The 21534-nt window shown below is 33.6% G+C and overlaps 2 protein-coding genes across 4 annotated transcripts; one reads left to right on the top strand and one right to left on the bottom strand.

Moving 5' to 3' along the window:
* Nucleotides 1–5344: 5344 nt before the first annotated feature.
* Nucleotides 5345–14381, bottom strand: LOC125871767 (serine/threonine-protein kinase AFC1). Of its 3 annotated transcripts, none has more exons than XM_049552429.1 (12): nt 14124–14381; nt 12405–12576; nt 11128–11154; nt 10419–10572; nt 10287–10335; nt 10058–10172; nt 9751–9842; nt 7997–8153; nt 7852–7916; nt 6454–6551; nt 6262–6367; nt 5345–5587 (listed from the first exon to the last, which is right to left on the bottom strand). In XM_049552429.1, exons 1-12 carry the CDS (start codon nt 14232–14234, stop codon nt 5429–5431), a joined length of 1305 nt encoding a protein of 434 aa, XP_049408386.1. In that variant the 5' UTR covers nt 14235–14381; the 3' UTR covers nt 5345–5428. The 3 variants fall into 3 exon arrangements, with proteins under 3 accessions (XP_049408386.1, XP_049408387.1, XP_049408388.1); XM_049552430.1 differs by having other exon boundaries at nt 14154–14381; XM_049552431.1 differs by lacking the exons at nt 10058–10172; nt 10287–10335; nt 11128–11154; nt 12405–12576; nt 14124–14381 and having other exon boundaries at nt 10419–10559.
* A 3708-nt stretch (nt 14382–18089) lies between these two features.
* On the top strand, nt 18090–20123 carry LOC125870865 (60S ribosomal protein L23a). Its single transcript, XM_049551415.1, has 4 exons — nt 18090–18169; nt 18258–18317; nt 19375–19738; nt 19943–20123. The coding sequence occupies exons 2-4, from the start codon at nt 18305–18307 to the stop codon at nt 20025–20027; spliced, it is 462 nt and encodes a 153-aa protein (XP_049407372.1). The 5' UTR covers nt 18090–18169; nt 18258–18304; the 3' UTR covers nt 20028–20123.
* Nucleotides 20124–21534: the final 1411 nt, after the last annotated feature.

The following is a 21534-nucleotide window of genomic DNA, read 5'->3' as shown; positions in this document are numbered from 1 at the left end:
ATTTCTATCCTATTGCTTGGGCTATTATGGACAGAGAGTGCAAGGTATCTTGGGTATGATTCTTGGAATTGATTCAGGAGTCTCTAAATATCAACAATGGAGAAGGAATCACATTTATCTCTGTTATGAAAAAGGTAAAATCTCACAGATATATTCATTTTTATTTATGTATCTTAATTTATTGTTGTCACTGTTTATCTATATCATTATCTTATGTATTTTCATTTGTCATGTATATATTTATGACTGATAAACATGGATTATTTGAAGCTGTTAAAAATGTTTTATCTAATGCTTCGCATATATATTGTGTGAGACATATAGAGGCCAATTGGAGAAAAAAGGATAAGAAATCTAAACTGATGTCTAAGGTATTGTGCATGGAGCACCTATAAAAAGGAGTTGGATGATCATTTGAAGACATTAGGTCAAATGTCTGAAGAAGCAAAGGATCATTTGTCGCATTTTTCAATACAAACTTGATGTAAAGTATTTTATTTTATTTTTTGCCACTGTTTGCAAGAATAATAAGGTGGAAAATAATTTGACTAAGTCATTCAACTCTTGGATATTGAAAGCAAGACACAGACCAATAATTGGGATGCTTTAGGACAAGTACGTATATATATTTATTTTAAGATGTAGGAGTTGTGTCTTGCTTCCAATATCCAAGCATACCAATTATTGGTTTGTGTCTTGCTTCCAATATTCAAGAGTTGAATGACTGAGTCAAATTATTTTTCACCTTATTATTATTGCAAACAGTGTCAAAAAATACTCTACATCAAGTTTGTATTGGAAAATACAACAAATGGTCTTTTGCTTCTTCAGACATTTGACCTAATGTCTTCAAATGATCATCCAACTCCTCTTTGTAGGTGCTCGATGCACACCATCACAATACATTACACATCAGTTTAGATTTCTTATCCTTTTTCTCCATTGGCCTCTATGTGTCTCACACAATATCTATGCAGAGCATTAGGTAAAACATTGTTTATAAGTCATAAATATATACATGACAAACGAAAGTACGTAAGATAATGATATATAGATATACAATGACAGCAACACATAAAGATACATAAGATAAAGATACACAAGTAAGAATGAATAAATCTGTGAGATTTGCCTTTTGTATATCAGAGATAAATGTAATTACATCTCATTGTTGATATTTAGAAACTTCTGAAGCAATTTCAAGATCCACACCCAAGATACCTTGCACTCTTTGTCCACAATAGCACAATCAATAGGATATAAATGGTTTATTGAGTCCTGACCAATAACACACATCAGTTGACCTTAAACTTTAACCTTCAAAAATGTACCATCAAGGCCAATGAAAGGTCTCAACCCATTCTTAAAACCATCCTTCATTGCTTCAAAACAAATGTACATTCTCAAAAATTTCCTTTTTCCATCTAATACTGCATCTCTTGAAACCTTAAGGATAACATCACTTCCTGCATTACTCTTTTAAAGTATTTGCATACCCAACAAGCTCTTTTATAATCATCACAAAAACTGCCTTCATATTCTCCAAAATCATTTTTTTAGCTCTCTTACAATTTTCAAAATGAGCATTAATGTTGAAAGTAGTTTGAGATCAACTCTCATTTCCTTTATCTTGTATTTGAAATTAGCCTGCAACTTCTCCTTAAAGTAGAAAACAATTGCAGTTGCACTAACCTTGTAGTTACCACATGGAACATCACATTTATGCTCTCCTTTCAATGTTTTCATACTAACACCAGGAGAATGCTTTTCACCAAAAAATAGGCATACAAAGTTGCATTCTTCTTTGCAAACAACCCTAAACCTTTTTGAGTCAATTTTTTTAATAGTTAAATTATAGTCATTTGTCCATGCATGCAAACTAATGTATCTCCTAGCTTCAGCAATATCCTAAATGCCATTGACCTGTGTAAATTTTTGTAATCACACAAGCTACAATCGATTATCCTCTTTCTTTCTTGTGCAAGAACCTCCAATTCTTCAGAATTATTAGTGGAAGTATCACTGTCATTATCAGTACCATTAACAAAAGTAGAATCAGTAGCTACTTCATCAATCACTACCACACTCTCTTTCATTTTGGTTATTTTCTCAACATCAACATCTAACTCACTATCCTCAACAACAAATAAGTTAATAACATCAAATTTTTCATTAACAAAGGATAATAATGTCCTAATCCCCTCATCATCTACTATTTCATAGTATTTTTCAGTAGATATACAATTAATTGTTGCACAACCACATATCCTAATTTATCATTGTATTCATTAGTAATATCTATAAAAGATAAGAGATCAGAATCATAACCTTCTCATTTGTGAACAAGTTTTCTCTTATAAAGTAACTTAGGCTCTCTTATCCATTCATCATAGTGAAATACAGATCAACCAAAGTCATTTTAGGTAACCTGAGGCACACAAAAAAACATTAACAACTTTCAAACTAAACCACTTTACAAAAGCAATAATGAGACAGAAAGATTAACTAAACATTAACTAAAAAAAGGTTAAAGAAAGAGTAAAAAACAAATAAAAAGGCACACAAAGACAACAAACAAACTAGCCACCACATTCAATCATGAATAAAATATTAGGACCACAAATCTCCAAAATCTAAACCTCCTCCTCCAAAATCATACAATACCCTAAAACCTACCCACAAACCCTAACTTGTAAGAAAGCAAACCAATAACTCAGAAATTTGAATAAAACTTTAAGTCTTTAACCCACAAGCCCTAACTCATAAATCAATAACTAAACTAATAGATCGCAAGATTTTATCGATAAAAGGCAAATCAATAACTCAAAAATTTGAATAAACCTTAACCCACAAACCCTAACTCGTAAATCAACAACTAAACTAATAGATCGTAAAATTTTGTCGGTAAAAAGGCAAATCAATAACTGAAAAATTTGAATAAAATCTTAACCCACAAATCTTAACTCGTAAATCAACAACTAAACTAACAGATCGTAAAATTTTATTGATAAAAAGGCAAACCAATAACTCAGAAATTAGCATAAAAGCTTTACTCACAAACCCTAACTTGTAAATCAACAACTAAACTTTATAGAAAGACAATAATCAGAGAAGGTTGGTTAAATTTGATACCTTAATAACGTCTAGTAGAAATTCTAATGGAGAAAAGACCTAAAATGTCCCCAATTTCATTGTTCTTCGACTTAGGTTAGGTTCGTGAGGTTATACTTTGAGAGAGAGAATAGGTAAATGGGAATGAGTAAAAGGGGTAAATGGGAATGGGTAAAAGGGGAATGAGTTATACATTAGAGGGGTTGGGGCATTGGGTTTAAAATGGGGAATGAGTCGTTTTTAAAAATTCGAATTAATTTAAGTCAATTTGGGGATTTCCGTCAACATAGGGGCACAAATAATAAAATTAGTAACGCAGGGGTAAGAATAACTTCGTTTAACAATAAAGGCATAGTTAACTAATAAATCAAAGTTGAGCGATATTTTTTACCCTTTTCCCTTTTTTTTATAATAGATCAGAATACAAAATCATTAAAAAAAAAACGGTAAATAGCATGTTGCATGTAATCAAACTGCACATACGATCATACATTCCAAATGCCTTTAGGGTTATATATCAAACACAAGTAAATAGATAAGAAACAAACTAATTTTCCTAAAAAACATTTTCATTCATACTAAGCACACCCTTAATCTTTCTACCAACAAAACAAAGTTGGGTGAAATTTTAATTCCTCCGATGTTGTAAAATCTGAATTACAGATCTAAAAATCTTGACCAACACAAAGTAGAGTTCACAGTTTCTTTGTGTGTGTGTTGTGATTAGTAATACGCGCATCTCTATGTATTCACCGGTTATTTGCTACATCCTACCAACACAAAATAATATGATCTGCCACCAAAACTTAGGAAAATGAAAAATTCAACATGTAATGGCTTGGTGATTGATGTAAAGGAGGCCATTATTCAAGGCTTTTACAAAGAATATTATCATTAAGTTTTCTTAGAAAATATTTGCTTGCTCAATTACTACAATCAAAGAGAGCTATGAAGTATGAAACAATCACTCAAAACCTACCTCCAGATGCATTGTGCAAGAGGGTAATATTTCTATCCAGGAAATTGTAGCATTGGCAAAACCAGCTAAGTAGCTCTCGGTTCAGCCCAAGACAGTGGGTTAGTTCCAGAAATGTGAATTTTAACTAAAAGTGCATCAAAGAAACAGCATATGAACCCATAGCATTAGAGATAAGTATGAGATCCGGATAGTGAAATATGTTGCGATGAGTCTCAAAAGCTACATTCATTTTAGTAGCTCCAACCATTAGTAGATAACGAGATGTTCAAATCCTGGATCAGTCACTATCAATAAGCCTTGACCAGCCCCTATAACTCAACACACATGTAAAGTCGACCTGCCGACCTACTGTCCCCCAAGAAACAAGATTCTCAAGCCATTCAGATCAAGAAATCAAAAAGAAACACATAAACCATGAAGACTCCCAGAGACTGTAAAAGAGGATATTAAGGCAATGTGGGAAAGGGTAGTTTGTTTTTTAAAGAAACGTACATTTGTAAGGAATAGAAAGTCTACTCTTCCCATAGTGTGCACAGCCATAGACACTGGTTTGTTTTCAAAACTCAAGGGAAGGGGTGGCAGATTTTAAGAGATTGATGCAACAAAAGGAAGAAAGCAACTGAACAAGCTGTAAGCTGACAGATAAATACATGGTTATTCAACTATGTAATTTTATTGATGTGAATCTATTTAAAGCAGTCAAAAGAAATGTAAGTTGGAGCATTCCCAATGGATTACGTAACTCCGGAAAGTAAAAACTCCACCTTCTGTTGCACATCAATCACTTTAAGATGCAACATCTACATAATTTCTGCACAGTTGGTCCAACTACTCACCGGTATTTAACAAGAAAATAGTACTTTATAGATTTGGAAAGCAAAACAGCACCTTCTTGTCCACTTTCAAACACTTCTGCAATCCAACATCTACTAAATTCATAACAGCACTCCTGCCCACCTACTCACCACTTACGAGTGTTGAGCAATATTTCACCACTGTCTAAATGATCCACCAACATTAATTTCATATTAACGCCACAGAAGAGCCAAAACCCAAGAATGTAATAGCTGAGAGACAGGATGATTAGTGCACTAACAAGTGAAAAATAAAAGTTGACAAGAGAAGCAACACAACACAAGGACAGGCATACTGGAAATATCATGTGTGAATCCCTTACTTGATCTTCTATCTTCTTCCTTTTGGGGGCTTTGTTTGTTTGGGGATGGGGGGTTTGGGGGGAGGGGGGGGGGGGGGAGAGAGAGAAGAGGATATTTCATTATAAGGGCTCATTCACACATATTTTTAACTGAAACACACGTGAAAATAAAAGGTTGTCAATTACATTGGATAACCACACCTTCTCAGGTCTCTACTGAAGAAGGGGTGCCGTAATGCTTCTCTAGCTTTCAGCCGTTCTGTTGGGTCATAACAAAGCAGCCCTTGCAAAAGATCTATGAGATCTCCAGCAGAGTGATCCACATGCTGCATTATCAGGTTCTGAAATATGATAGAAATAACATTACAGCTAATAAAAACAATTCAATAAATGGAAAGAGATTTAAAGAAAAAAAAAGTATAAATGCTCCAAACCACTCAGAGATCAATTATCTGTGGCAAATTTGGCTACATACTCAGATATACAATGAACAAACTCTGAAGGATATAAACTAATGGATCAGTACCGTTAACAAACTACAATATCCAATCATGCATTTCTTTTAGTCAAACTATTCAACAATGTACAGGGAGTTGGGAAGCTTCTTGTTACAAAGATATCACTAATACAACCCCAAAGTTCACTATTTCCCTTGGAGAACAGGAGAAGACTAATTAAACAATCATACAAAAGGCTGAGAGTGAGAAAGAAAACACTAGAAAAGATGAAAAAGTAACGTTCATAGCACTCCTACTATATCTTTTCAAACAAACAACTCAAAAATAAAAGCAAATATATTTGTCAATGCAGTTGCTAGATGCTAGGGAAAACAAAAAAAGAAAGAAGAAAAGATAAAGGTGTGAGATACATCGTACATGCTAAGCAAAATTCACACATCTGCACTAGTGCTCCTTGGAAAAGGTTTAACACTCGCAACAAGGCCTCATGAAAATTCTCACCGGATTAAAAACAAAAATATTTGCACCACAGGATATAGCTTAGATTCAGGAATTACCGGGAGACGAGGCAATTTCCAGACGGCCCTCATACTTTCACTTGAAGTTGCACGTTCTGGCCAATCCAACCTTGCACCCCTTCTAAAGTATTTCTCAGCACGGCGGCTACAAAAAGTGAGGCAAATAAAGCATGCTCTATTTGATGAAATAACATAAACTACAAATAAAATCAAAAGCAACAAAAATCTTACTCAGCTCTTACAGCCATGTGCTGAGGAAGAGGCCCTAGCACCTTTTCCATCATCGCAAGATGCTCCAAGTTTTCATGTGTTTGAAAAAGAGCCTCACCCTATATATGCATTTTTTTTGGGTGGGTGGGGGTTAGTCAAAGTCAGAAAATCAAATGTAACAGAGTAATCATATCAGAGCCCCGGGTAAAGTGCAAACTTTTTGAAGCAAAACCACAAGTAAATATAAATAGCTTACGGAGCAACAAACAGAAGTGTGGACTCCATGGCAAGAATGTATGGCAAAGGAAAAGATATTAGACCTAGATTAGACCCAAATCACTGGAATAATGCGACTCCGAGGAGAAGGATTTAACTAGTCAGCTAACATGTGAAACAAGAATCCTTTTTTATAAGGAGAAACAAGAGTCCATTTCAAGTATTATTGTCGTCACACCTAATCTTTCTTAAATAATTTATTACATTTTCAAACAAGGGTGCTCATTATATTCATGCAGTTAGCTCTAAACTCCTTTTATGAGAATTGGTAGCATAGTTAGCCCTAAACTCTTCTTAAATATTAATAGGAAAAGGAAGATAACCAATCCATTTAAAGTTAAAACCACATGACAGATAAAAGAATATTTTTTCCAATGTCCTAACCAAAGGTTCGAACCTTTTCTAGAAAGCACCTGCGCATCACTGAATCATGACCATCTTCTCAAACCAAAAAGTTGAGCCTATTGATTTAACTATAGATTTGTTGGGTACCCATTGTATTCAACAGGTCAAGGGTAGTTCCAAGGAATCATCATGAAACTGTGCCATAACATTTTACTCCATACCTCATTGGGTATTCATAAACGCTAAATAATCACCTCGGTCTGGGGTTTTTAGGTGTATAATGGACAAAATAGCATCAGGAGCTAATGTTGCATATTGTCTTGCCACTTAAAACGATTAGGCCAGATCACAGGGCATAAAAGTCCCTAGCTTCAATCTTCGTGTAACTAAGTTGGATTGTAGTGAGTGAAGAAGTTCATATATATATCCTAGCAGCCAGATCAATCATTTCTTCTTCATGACAGAATAGTTAGTGTTGGGCTAGCAGAAAATCAAAGTTTATCAGAAGCCTGGTCTAAAATTAATGAAAAATTAGCATTTTTATGATTACATCGGCAATAATCCAGCAAAAGGAGGATTATTCAAAGCAGGTTCAATGGATGACAGGGATGGAATAGCATAAGCAAATAAAAAAAACTAAGCCTCAGTCCCAAGCTAGTTGAGGCGGCTGTGATCCTCAATATCATAGATTCTATACTTGGGAGTAAAAAAAAAAAGAAAACAAGAAAATCATAATGACAAAAAAGATAAATAACAAACAAGGATGTAAAACCATACACATAATTAACTCTCACTTACAGAGCAAAGCTCAACAAGTATGCAACCTACACTCCACATATCACAGGGATAGTTCCATCCAAGACCTATAAAAACAGCATAAGACAAACTAAAAGACTGACAAGATGCAACTAAAAGATGCAAATCTGAGAGATAGAGTAACTACCTAAGATAACCTCCGGAGCACGGTAATGACGTGTAGACACCACATAAGTATGATCCTGATGTTCAAATGTTGTACTGCCGAAGTCAATGAGCTTAATAGAACTTGACTTTGGCACATTCTTGAAGTAGGAACCATCTTTTGCAGGTCGCAGCAGGAACTTCATAGCGGGCAAGAAGGGGAAAAAGACATCAGTAGTAAAGACTTTTCAAGTTGCAGAAAGAGGAGAAATCAGAAAACAATCACAACCTACATGATATGCCATTTCAGAAACAAGGGAAGTGCTATTATTTTCCCATAAAGATGGTAGTAATAGGAACATACTAATGTTATACATATTTTAATGAAGCGCCAATGTTATACATTCTCTGTGCAAGATTCTGGTTTCTACTTCCTAACCAACCAAGTAGATGGAACCATTGGTGAGTTTTACAGAACGTACAAATGCAGTTCATATGAAAATATTGAGCAGAAGGACAGAAGAATTAAAAGAAACTTGCTCGATCTCCTGTTTCAGAGTTAAAACATGAAAATGACAAAGCAGAGAAGAGTCTTCAATAAAGTATTCTACTTTCTTTTTCGGGTTATTCCAAAAGAATAACACTATCTTACAAGATCAACATCTTCTCCATAATCTTTAATACTTTCAATTTCTCAAAAATGGTTAAAGGGAAGCCACTCCCATACACCCCATTTAACTCTCCATGAAGGTGCTCATAGCAAAACAAAAATGCAAATTGGAATGGGATACTAAGTTAATGGAGTCCATTTACCTCCCTACTTCATAATCTCATGATTTACTACTTTGACAATCTGGATTGATCAAGCTGATGCATAAAATATGTATTAAGTATTCATGTCATGAAACGTAGAGCATTAGATTACTGTTAAATCTGTTTAGACACTAAAAACACAAAAAAAGACAGAGATTTGATTATTTTTTAACCTTTTCTTCTTATTATGTCATCCTAAATGGATGACTTAGTTTAACTAAGCTGAGTAGGCTTCAAATTTCAATAGGTTATCATTGTAGAAGATAAGATTAGAGTTAAGACCTTCAAAGAGCAAACTGACAAATTGCCACATCAAAATGAAGACAATAAGATTCAATATATTTTACAATAGGTGGAGTTCTTTAAGGCAAAATCTTGTATAACAAGAAATGGCTCTGTTTACTGAATACCAAAGGAGTCAGAAAAGTAGCACAGCCTTTGTGCTGATGATATATAAAAAATCTGGTACTTTATAAATAAGTAAAAAAGGATTGTAAAAAAAAAATAAGTAAAAAAGGAGCCAGAAAAGTAAGATCCTAGAGATGTATTAAAGTTAGTAGTGGAGATTTTTAGCATAATTACAAAATAGCAAACATGATCCAGTCTGAAGTGGAGAAAATCCATTGCTTAAAATTTCTAGGGAACAGCCATCTATTTTGATAAAGTAAGCATTAGCTTTTATATGGTCCAGGAAAGAAACCATAGGTGCAAAATGCAGATAGACTGAACACTACCAAGACATCTCTCTCTCTCTATCCCTTACAAGTGCCAATTATATTGAGAGAGAGACTATAAAGCCAGAGAGTATAAGAAGAAAATTCCAAGAGAACTTCAGTTTGTACCGTCTACATTGATAGAAAGGCTAAAATCCTAATACACAGGTCGAACTTTAGCAAACCTAATTACACAAAAATCTAGTTGATTCTAATGATTACTATGCTATTGAAAAGCAATTTCAATAAGACATGCTATATGATGCATTACCTTGTAATCTGGAACTTTAATGTACTCCGACGAAACAAGGAGAATATTTTCTGGCTTCAGATCAGTGTGAATCAGTTGCAAATCATGCATAACTGCAACAAGAAATACGAATGAGCAAACTGCTAGAGTTTATGGACATCAATATTCCTAGAATAAATATTCGCAAGCATATAAGTAGAGATGCTCCCTTGCTCCAATAGTAATCATATGTGCAACATAAAATCCAACTTAAAATGGTAACATGATCTGAGCCTCACAAAGCTTCTGAAAATTAACAGAAAAATGTGGTAAAGATTAGTTCACACACATGCTACAGACTCCAAAAGTTGTCTTCCGAACTCTCGGACAAGATCAATGGGAAATGAACGGTAGCTGTTTTTGCGAAGAAAATCGTATAAGCTTGGACCAAGCTTCTCAAAAACCTGTTAAGACCAATTAAATCCATCCTCAAGTTTTTACACCCAGAATATCATACAAGAAGGAGCTCAACTGCCCCTCCAAATCCAATCAAATAATAAGCACCAATAAGCACTTACAATACATATATGATTACGATAGTCAAACCAATTCCTTATTTGCACACAACTGCAAGAATAAAAGCAGTGGTACTAGAATCACTTCAATTTCGGCTGTAAGTAAAGTAACACAAAAGGAAGGATGATTCCTACCGTTTGCCACCAAGATCGTGCCTGACAAGTTTCTGTAGAACGTCTATCTCGATCATTGCTGCTTCTCGATATTTATGTATTGAGCGAACAACTTTAATTGCCACAAGTTCCTTTGTTTCATTGTCGAGGCATTCAAGGACCCGTCCAAAAGTACCTGCAATTAGGTACCAAATAGATACAGCTGAATAAATGAACTAAAATATGTTCCACATGGTAAGTGCAAGATGTACACTATTAGAACTTAGAAGCTTCTCAAGAAGTAATTTATTATTCCTGTATCATTCGAGCATTTTGTCAATAGATACTACCAGAATTACCAACCTTGATACGTAAACACCTAGTCATGCTTCAGTTAATGCTTAGTGAAACTGAATAATAAAACACTAAGTAACATAGATCACAGGCCATTTCTTTTTTCAACCAAAATTTTATCTGACTACACAGAAAAATAGCAGGAATAAATCAACAAAAATATATTTCTATTTAGTCAAGATATCAAGGGAAAAAACAATTTGGTAAAATGATCCTAAGCAGGCTTTGCCAAAAAGAAACAAAGGAATTATTCAAACATAATAAAGATTGCTTCAATAAATCAAAAGTGCAATGACATTATATTTGTATAAAACCCAAGAAATACCCCCTAACCAAAACATAGAAAGGGAAAGGGGCGAAGCTTAAGGAAAGGAGAGAAGAGAGGGAAATAACTAACCTTCCCCCATCTTGCTAAGTATCCTATCTGCAAATACAGAAAGGAGTAGATTAGGGAAGAGAAGCAAATTTTACAAACATAAAACTTTACAGGATAATCATGTTAGTGCAGTTGCATGTAATCATCCCGCTAACTGTAGATGTCAGTACAGTATGCCAAATCTTTTTTTTTTTTGAAATAAGACAGTATGCCAAATCTAGGTTAAGGTGACAACTGTGAAAAGAAATTGTGTCATCCTGTATTTACTCTGATACAAAAGCATTGTTGACATGATGATACTTGGAAAAAATGTCCAAAAACACAGGGATATAATCCTCAAACGGATAGTCGATTAGTTTTCATGGGACTATGTAACTATGCCCTTAAGTATACTTGTATCTCAGTTGTGGATAAGGCGCATCATGCAAGCAATGGAAATAATGATGACCTCAATCCTTCATCATTTTGGACTAGAGCATATTCGATACAATATCACAAGGGAACAAAACAAGGTCCCACATGCATGCCGAGAAAGCGCAAGAATTCTCCCTCTGCCAGAACAGAAATTGGGGATGATTTTTTAATCAGAAAAAATGAAAAAATTACAACAACCAGTTGGTACCTTATATCCTTGTCCGAGACTAGTTCAGCTTTGCTAGATGACTAGATCAAATCAGAGTTTGCAGCATTATAACTAACATTTACATGTAAGAGCAAAATCTCCTTTCTCTTACGACACTTAAATATGGACATCTAGAATATTGTACTACTTGAAATACTGCGAGCTAGTGCAATTTGTCAGGTATTAGAATCAAGTTGAAAAATACATTTTACATGCTAAGATTCTAAATCTTTTTTTAATAACCGAAAAATCATAGAGGGGAAGTGGTGCACGGTTCGGAACTCGGTAGATAATGGAGACGCCCCTCTATTATTCTTCTCCACCTAAATACCAGGCTTTTATTAGTGGTAGGGTTCTAACCCCCAATGTACTAACCAACACATCACAAGTTGTGCTCTTACCACTAGCACTAGACCAACGCCTGGATTCTAAAATTCTAATTTGATAGAAGGGAAAGTGAGAATGTAGATCTTAGGTACGAATAGTAAAAATCTAAAGGTGCAACTTCCAATATAAATTATTAAAAACCTTTTTTATTGTTTATAAATAATAGGAAGGCCTCAATGGAAAGACAAAATCACTTGCTCGAACATAATAATTAAAAATCATGGTACACTTGCAATGTGGAGTTACGAATAGAAATAAAATAATTTATGAGAACAAAAAGACAACTTACAACGACGAGTTAAGTTCTCCCCAATGAAAAACACATAGTGGCCATCTTTATCATCCGGTCTCTGAGGAGGGGATCCATTATGAGGGATCCCTTTGTAATATATTGAAGAATAAGCATAATTCATCCCTGCTCCATTTCCGAACTCTTGCCCGCAGTATATTGTTGGAAGAACCTAAATTTTGATGACAGTATTATATTCAATTTCTTTCCAATGCCATTTTCTCAGAATGTCATAATTCAGAGATTTCACTTATAGCATATCAAATGCTACCACATGTTTATTTACTGATTTTGGACTACATCATGATTTGCAACAGTATGTCTGTAGCATATCAAACCTTACTCCTATGTGTGATCATAGGAAATGAAACGAGCATGATATTTAACACTCGGGCAAACAGAAAGGCACAAAATTGACATTCCAAATGGTATCTCCCTAGCACTTACCCTTGACAGATAAGAGCTTAGTGTTACTAAATGTTCAATGAGAAACACGAACATACTACCTCGAATGCTTGATAAGATATATGAATATAATGGCTGCATCCTATCCCTGAATATTGAGATTTGCTAACTGATACGCTCATCAAAAGAGAAATTTAAGAAACTCATCAAAAAGAATTGCAAGTCGATAGAAGTGCCAAACTGTTCAAACCAAAACACATCCCATGGAATTCTCTTACATTGTTACTTTGTGATTTAGCAATAGGATAAAAGCTACAACTGATTTCCAGAAAGTAACTCCATATAACACATCTTATAGGTCTCCTTATCTCAGTAGACTACCAGCCATTTTTCCGACACGTTCTTGTATACTTTGGTAACAAATTTTACAAAAGTTCCCATTTATAGCCTCCAAACTTTCCATTTATGTTTAACCTTCAAGTACACATGTTACCTCTGAATGCCTCAAGTTTGTCCAAAATGGAGATAACTCATAATGGACCATTCATTTCCAACTAGCATGTAAGGTCTATTTGGCCATTCAGAACTTTTAACAAGCATATTCTACACATAGCATTTTCTTCTCAAACAGATGTTTCATGCATAACTACAAGCTTAATGAGCATTAAGTATCATCACTGTATCGTTTCCTGAATTTTATTTTCATATACTTTTTCCCAAGGAGACTAATTTGCATTAAGTATCGTCACTGTATCACTTCCCTTGCTCCCATTAAAAAAGTTTAACTTTGAAAGCAATTTTAGTTCAAAATCTAAGTCACTCAATTCCCATGTTTTTTTTTGGATTAGGCAACTCGAGGCCTATAATTTAGCACTCTTTTAATAGCAAGAATGAACTGCCTTACTAAACCACCTACACCTTTTCATAAGAAGACACTCCAACTTCATGCTTCTACACCTAAGATGGCTTTTATAAACATTCTTCTTTCAAAAGTACCCCTCCAACTTCCTTATGATCCCTCCTCCTTTTTTTTTAATTGGGGGTAAGGGAAGAAAGGCTATTACAGGGTGGGGAATTGTACATCACAATCAACCAACTAAGCAACTAAGATTTTCCACTTAATTATGATTCTCACATTACAATTTTCATATCGTGCTCAAAACAAATAAACTCTTGAATTCACATGCAATAGCAATTATGTTGCCATAAACAAACTTCAAAAATGCACCAACTCATATGTTGACAGAAACAAACTTCACAAGTAAATAAAATATCAGCACAAACTAATACTACTACTATTTTTCAATCAAAAACCTTTAGAATTGGTGGAATTGGAGGCCCTACGTCCCATGTCAAACGAGGCCGTTTCCGAGGTCGCTTATCTATATTTCTCCGTGGAAACTCCATTAATGGTTGAATCTCCATAATTGTGATCTGTATAGTAATCAGCAGCAAGAATTGAATCGAAAATTTGATGGATTTTCTGCGAAAAAATCGGGTCGAAACCCTATGGATTCTGCATATCTGAGAAATGAGATGAGAGAGAAAGAGGGCTAACCCTGGTTAGTTAGTTCAGCATTCACCTTAGTTAGAGATAAATGGGCTTCCGGGTTTGCTTAGTTGCCCCGAATTGCCTAAAACCCATTGTTTGGATTTTAAAAAAAATATTGGCTATCGACACCAAAATTTGTTAACCTAAACTTCTATGTCAAAATGCATCAAGTTTAACTAAAATTTATGATATAAAATTTGAAGTTTGGTCTTTATCAAACTAATAACTTTTAGTAGTATCTAAATTAAGTCATGTCAAGGTCAAACAATTTCAGTTAAAATGTTTTGATTTTGATTTTGTCAAGTTTAGAATTTTTGTGAATTTTTTTTTTAAGTTGGTTTTGGCAAGTCATATCAGTCTTACACAATTTCAGTTAAAATATTTAAATTTTGATCTTATCAAAACTAACAACTTTTGTGAAAAATGATTGAAGTTTGTTTTGACAAGTCATATCAAACTACTAATGAAAAAAATTGATGTTCAATTTTCACAAATCTAATGTCCATTTTCTACATGTAAATAAAATGTATTATTTAAGATTCAAAATGGGTTATTTTCTTTCTTTGCATTTTAGAAATGTGATTTTCGTGGTTGTTTCATTTCATCTTTATGGGTGTTGTTATATTTGCATTTTGGATAGTAATATCATCGTTACTTTACTATTACTAATATGTAGAAGACTCTACAAGCACACATGTGTTCGTCAATATGTGTGCTCATAGGAATTAAATCTTAATTGAGGATATTTTTGTCATCTTACGTGAAATGTTGTGCATTTTTTTCAAATCATATCTTACGTGTCACAACCTAAAGGGCGTAGGTGTCGGTGCAACTTATGCACTATAACTTCCATTAGGGGTGTTCACGGGTTGGTTTGGATCGGTTATTGGTTAAAACCAAAACCAAACCAACTTAATCGGTTTTAGAATTATCAAAACCAAACCAAACCAAATATAATATACATTTACCGGTTTGGTGGTTATCGGTTTTGGTTTGGTTTGATTCGGTTATTAACCATACACATAATAAAAGAAACAATTCATTCAAAATGTGAAAAAAGTGACAACAATCCATTCAAAACAAAAAATAGTTAAAATGACTTAAATTACCGAACTTTCAATCACTGAATTTACTATCAATAAAACTTTAAAATTCACTATATTGGCCAAGAAGGAAGAGACAATAACATTTTCAGTCCCACAAAGAATTGTCATAGACACTCATACATATATAAGATCTTTAAAATTGTTTATAAAAACAATATATTAAGTATATTAATAAAATATATGTATATAATTCTTCGGTTCGGTTATTTCTTCAGTTTTTTCAAATAAAACCATAACCAAACCAAATACTACCAGTTTTCAAAAATCTAAAACCAAACCAAACCAAACCCAAATAAAATTGGTTTTATTTTATCGGTTTTGTTTGATTTTTCAGTTTGAATCGGTTTTTATCCAAACCGTGAACACCCATAACTTCCATTCCATTTTAAAAATAATGTAGAAAAAGTTTCTTTTATAATAAATAAAATATATAATAATTTTATTTATTTGTTTGATTATGATTTGACACAGAGTTTAAGAAAATAAAATAAGTATAACTAGATAACATGATAAACTACAAATCACAATATAGAAGACTCTAGAAGTAGACACCTCTTCTTCAATGTATACAAATGAGTTATTTATGTAATTTTCATACTTTCTCTATTTTAATTTATTTTAACTTATTTTCTTTAGTTTGTTGTATATTTGAAAATAATGTAAAATAAATACTATAAATCATGATAATTAATAACTTAGAAATATTTAATAAACATTAATTAATTGAATGACTCAAAATTCTATTGGTGCAACATAAATTGGTAAAGAAGAAGTAACATATATTATTTAAAAATTATCAAGGATAGCACTGGGACCCTTAGTCCCTTTTGTACCATACTACAACCCGATTTGGGACTCTACCATTCACAATTCATTACACCACCAGATATCTCTAAATAACTTACAACATCGCAATTCCCACATAAAAGAACATAAAGTACAATCTACCAATCATTCCAAGAAATATGCCCAATTCCACATTATCAGTAATACGAGCAATTACACATATAAGACAAGTCAATGGTCCTCTCATGGGACTCAAGCCCAAATTGTTAGTGTACCGGTACGTGGTATCCGTTCCAAGTTAGCGCGTCGGATCGTTACACATGTTCCAATATTTATGTCGGTACATGGCAACCGATTCATGTTTATGCCGGAACGTGGCAACCGATCCAAGTTAGTGTGTGGGACTGTAACACCTGATCCATTCATCAAGCCACAATCACAATCACAAAATATTCTCATAATCATACAATCAAGTCATGATTCATGGCATTCGATTATTCATCTATCCTCATTTAAGATTAGTGTGATTAATAATGCAACATTCGCATACATACATGTATCATAATGAAACAAGAACAAACATATATCACACAACAAGAAATCACAACCATCACCTACCCTACTCACAACATATAGTCAAATACTCAAGTCTCTGACATGCCAAATGATCAATTTGGTAGGTTTGCTACTACTGTTGCGCTTTACTTATACGCACCCATATCATATAGTCACCAGTCAACAACACCTCATAACAATAGGAATCACCATTATTTCCAAACCATAACTCATCAATTAGGAATATGCACGTAATCAATCCCTTTTCGGTCCACAACAAGCCTAGGCATAAATTCTACCGTCAATTTCAACATACTACGCAGTGAATAACGAATTTAAAACTACTCAATTTAAATAAACCTAGCCTACCTGGGCGCCAAGCATTCACAGAGGGATTGTAGATCAATTTATGGTTTTCAGGACGACGAGACGGTGATCTTGACCGGAAATCTGCAACCCATCAACCTCCTTACGCTAGAAATCTCCTCCTTCTTCTTTCCCAAGCCTTGAGCAGCGTTTGGAGGATTTCTGGGGTGAGTTACGTCTAAATTAGGTGTTTTTGGAAGAAGGAGAAAATGAGATTTCGCGTTATTTACATTCTGCCTCGCCTATTCCGCTCTGGCGGCTACTGACCCCGCTGTGGCGCTGCCGCCCTAGCGACATCTGGCCCGCCCTGGCAGGATAGTGGCTTCAGTATTTTTCTGAAGTTTTGTTTCTCCTAAATAACGACGGTTCGGGTCGTTACAGTCACGTAAATTAGGACATAGAGAGTAATATATTTTTTGAAAATCATATAAAATTTGAATGACTCTCCAAATTTTAACCGTATCATATAAATTGACACAGAAAAAAAACATGTATTGAGGTCATGCTAGCATAGGTTAACATGTCTTGTCCTATGACAAGGAGGTAAAGGATGTATTACTCTCTCAAAACTAATTGAGAAATAAGAAAATATTTTCCTAATATTTCTTTTATTGGATATATAGTTTTCTCCTCCTTGTTCCCCCCTACTTTCTCATCTCACATATATCTTTTTTCTCTACTTATATTTCTAGCGTTTCAACTTCAACACAAACGTGATGTGGTTTAGCATTTTTTTTTAAAATTTAAATATTATTTATTTATACCTTAGAATGACTTTTTAAAAAATTATATTTTAAACTATAATTAAATTGTTTGTGGGCTGATTTTTATCAATTTTATGTGCTGTAAATGGTAATCTTTTATATGGGCTTTTCCTACAACTATAGTATGGGCCTCAAATATTTGTTGAAATTGAGCTGAGCCCTATTATAAATAAGACATATTGCTTCTCTCTGCAGAACCCTAATCGGCAGAAGCAGCTTCTTCTCTCTCAGGTACTCCCTCTGCAATTCTCAAACCCTAATTTCTACGTTCATCAGAACTTGAATCTTACACTTTTTGTGTAATTCATCTATTTTGTAGGCAAGCTGGTGTTTTTTTCCTAGGGTTTCAGAACTATACCTAACCAAATGGCTCCTAAAGGTATACTTCTAACTCTTTTGTTTATTATGTTGCTAGAAATGTGAAAAGTTGTTGTCTTTCTGTGTGCAATAGTACAGCTAGTTATTGGACTTAGCTCTAATCTGTGATGTTCTTTGGTGTTGGTAAAACAATTGAAAAAGATTTCAGTATTTTTGTTATTATTTATGGCGAAGGCAGGAATTTATTGAGGATTCTTATTGTTTGCTGGGTGTGGTAGTAGTAGCTTAAGTGTTGTGAGGATTTCAGTATTCTATTTTTGTTGTTTTTGGTGTTCGGGCGGATAATGGGGTTGAAATATTTTGTTGGATATTCTTATAGCATGATGTCCTTCTGCATTTTGTTCAGATTATTAGAAAACATGTTTTGAGTTATTGGTTTTAGTAATCAGTGGAGATTTAATGTTGTAACAAAAGGCTGATAGTTAGAGTGGAAGAGGCTGTAGTAGGGGAATGTATGGTTGGTGCATTTCTGGAATTTATTGAAAATAGAATAATCGCTTGATTGTTGTTGTCTTTGTTTAATAGGTTAAATGAGTTGTTTATTTGTGTAGCTATTGGAGCTGTAATATTTGCAAAAAGTGCCTGGTTATATTGGAGCTTTGTATGATTGGTGCATCTTAGTAATTTCTTGACTAATAGGGAATTTGCCTTAATTGCCACTTGTCTATAGGTTCTGGAACATTGGTAAAAGAGAGACTACTATATGTAAGATAGTTATGCAATTTTGAGATTTTTTTTTGGGTATGAGAAAGATATTCAACTATGGGATCACTAGGGTTGGGATAAGAATCAATATTCTGATTTGGAAGTTCTTCTTAGTTCTATCATCCTGTTACCTAGAGACATTGAGTCGTCCAGGAGGTAATTCATGTAAGACTAGGATGAACAAGGGTTAGAGGTGTACAGATAATCTTATAGGTTCTAAATATGCAAGGAGGGAAAAACAATTGTATTCCTTGCTCGTGTTGTTTTGAAGAGTGGATGTTGATTTATTTGCTCTGCCTTTTAGGCTTTTACTAATACAATCCTGATACTGGAATTTTAAACCTTACTTGCAGCTGATTCGACCAAAAAATCTGACCCTAAGGCTCAAGCCGTCAAGGCTGCCAAGGCTGTCAAGTCTGGATCAACCTTCAAGAAGAAGTCACAGAAGATAAGGACAAAAGTTACATTCCACCGTCCTAGGACTTTGAAGAAGGATAGAAGCCCCAAGTATCCTCGTGTTAGTGCACCTGGAAGGAACAAACTTGATCAGTATGCTATTCTAAAGTATCCTCTCACCACTGAGTCTGCAATGAAGAAGATTGAAGACAACAACACCCTTGTTTTCATTGTGGACATCAAAGCTGATAAGAAGAAGATCAAGGCTGCCGTGAAGAAGATGTATGACATTCAGACAAAGAAAATCAATACCTTGATCAGGTATGTTTCCTTCTGTGATGCTCTTCATTCCAGTATTGACGTAAAATGATAAATTTCAGAGTGTTATCATGTATGTAACACTTGCATATAACAAAAATTGTTTGATACCTGCACAAAGACTAGTTCTTTCTACTGTATCTTTTGCTGTTCTGCATATTAATGTCCAATCCTTGCTAAGCTATTTTTTTTGTGTTCCTTGTTCAGGCCTGATGGGACTAAGAAGGCATATGTGAGGTTGACTCCAGACTATGATGCTTTGGATGTGGCCAACAAAATTGGAATCATCTAAATTAGTTTCCTGTTTAGAATTTTGATGAGAATTTAGAATTTCATGAAACACTTCAATTGAAGTGCCTTGTGTTTTGAATTTTGAATTTTGCTTTCCAGAGACGTGTTTTGTTCCATATTTTTGTTATAAGAGAATTCAACCTTATGCTCCTAGTTAGTACGTGGCGTATTTGATTTGCCTCATGATTAATTAGATAGTAGTAAGTTGTTTGCAATGGAGATCATATATGTATTTATGCATTCTTAGTTCATTGATCACCAAACCTTGAAAGAGAAAGAAACAGAGTATCATTGTACCCGAAAGGTCTGAATGTGAAACAGAGTATTTCAAAACTTGGAACTTAGGGGTCATTTGGTTTGAATACAAGTTATGATGGATTAGTTATGCTGAGATTGTTTGGTTTGTTGTATGAAAACTAATATGCATGACATACTTTTTAAGAATAAGTTTGTTTACAAAAATACCCTTCATCTTATTTAGGCTTTTTATATGTATTTTTTATGGAGCTTTATTTATTCACTTTTAATAATAAATTACGTGAATATGTTTAAATTTGTATTTCATATGAATTGAAATAGGCCCGTGGGAAGCCTCTCCTCTTCACTATCATAAGTAAAATATTAATTAAAAACAATCAATCATAATTTGAAGTAAAAACTGTATCAAAATAAACAAAAATATTGGATCAAAACTCCAAAAATGCTTCAAAAAAACAGCAATAAAGTGACCAAAATACACCAAACCAGCTGCAAAAATTGCACTATTTAACAGCTAAAACTGGACAAAATTTGCATAAAAATAACCACAAAAATTGAACCAAATCTGAATTCAGACAGCAGCAAAAAATCCACCAAATCAGTAACAAAAACCGCATTAAAACGTCTATTACGACTTGAAAAAAAAAAAACCCAGCAAAAACTCCAAAAAATTGACCAAAATTGCACTAAAACACTGCCAAAACTAGAGCAAGCAGCTATAAATTTGTGTTAAGATTATTTCTAATTGAGTGTTTGGTTTGTTGTATTAAAACAATATATATTGCATAAATTTTAAGAACAAGTTGTTTGTTTACAAAATTACCCTTCGTTTTATTTAGTTAATATTTTCTTTTCAAACTTTAATTATTTATTTTTAAAAATAAAACATTTATTTTATTTAGCTTAAATATTTTTGTTTATGCATTCTCATGGTAAGTATCATATGTATTTAAAAATATAACTTTTTTCTTATTTAGCTTAAAAATAGAATTTCCCTTTTAAGTTTTATTAAAGTGAAAGAAGATTTATGGGAAATCAAAATATAAATAAACATAAGAATTAGTCAAATAAATTCATAAATAAAAATTGTATTTAGTTAGTGTAATTTTTTAATAGAAAAATATAAATAATTATCCTAAAAATAAGAAGTAATGAATATTAGTATACATGATATTAAAAATAATGTAAATATACATAAATGTGAAAAATGATGTATACAAAGGGTTTAAAGGGATATAGTTGTCATTTTC

The sequence above is a fragment of the Solanum stenotomum genome, chromosome 7 (assembly GCF_019186545.1).
Source record: "Solanum stenotomum isolate F172 chromosome 7, ASM1918654v1, whole genome shotgun sequence".
In the NCBI taxonomy this organism is placed as follows: domain Eukaryota; kingdom Viridiplantae; phylum Streptophyta; class Magnoliopsida; order Solanales; family Solanaceae; genus Solanum; species Solanum stenotomum.
The sequence above is the reverse complement of the archived record's forward strand: the minus strand, read 5'-3'. Positions and strand labels throughout refer to the sequence as shown.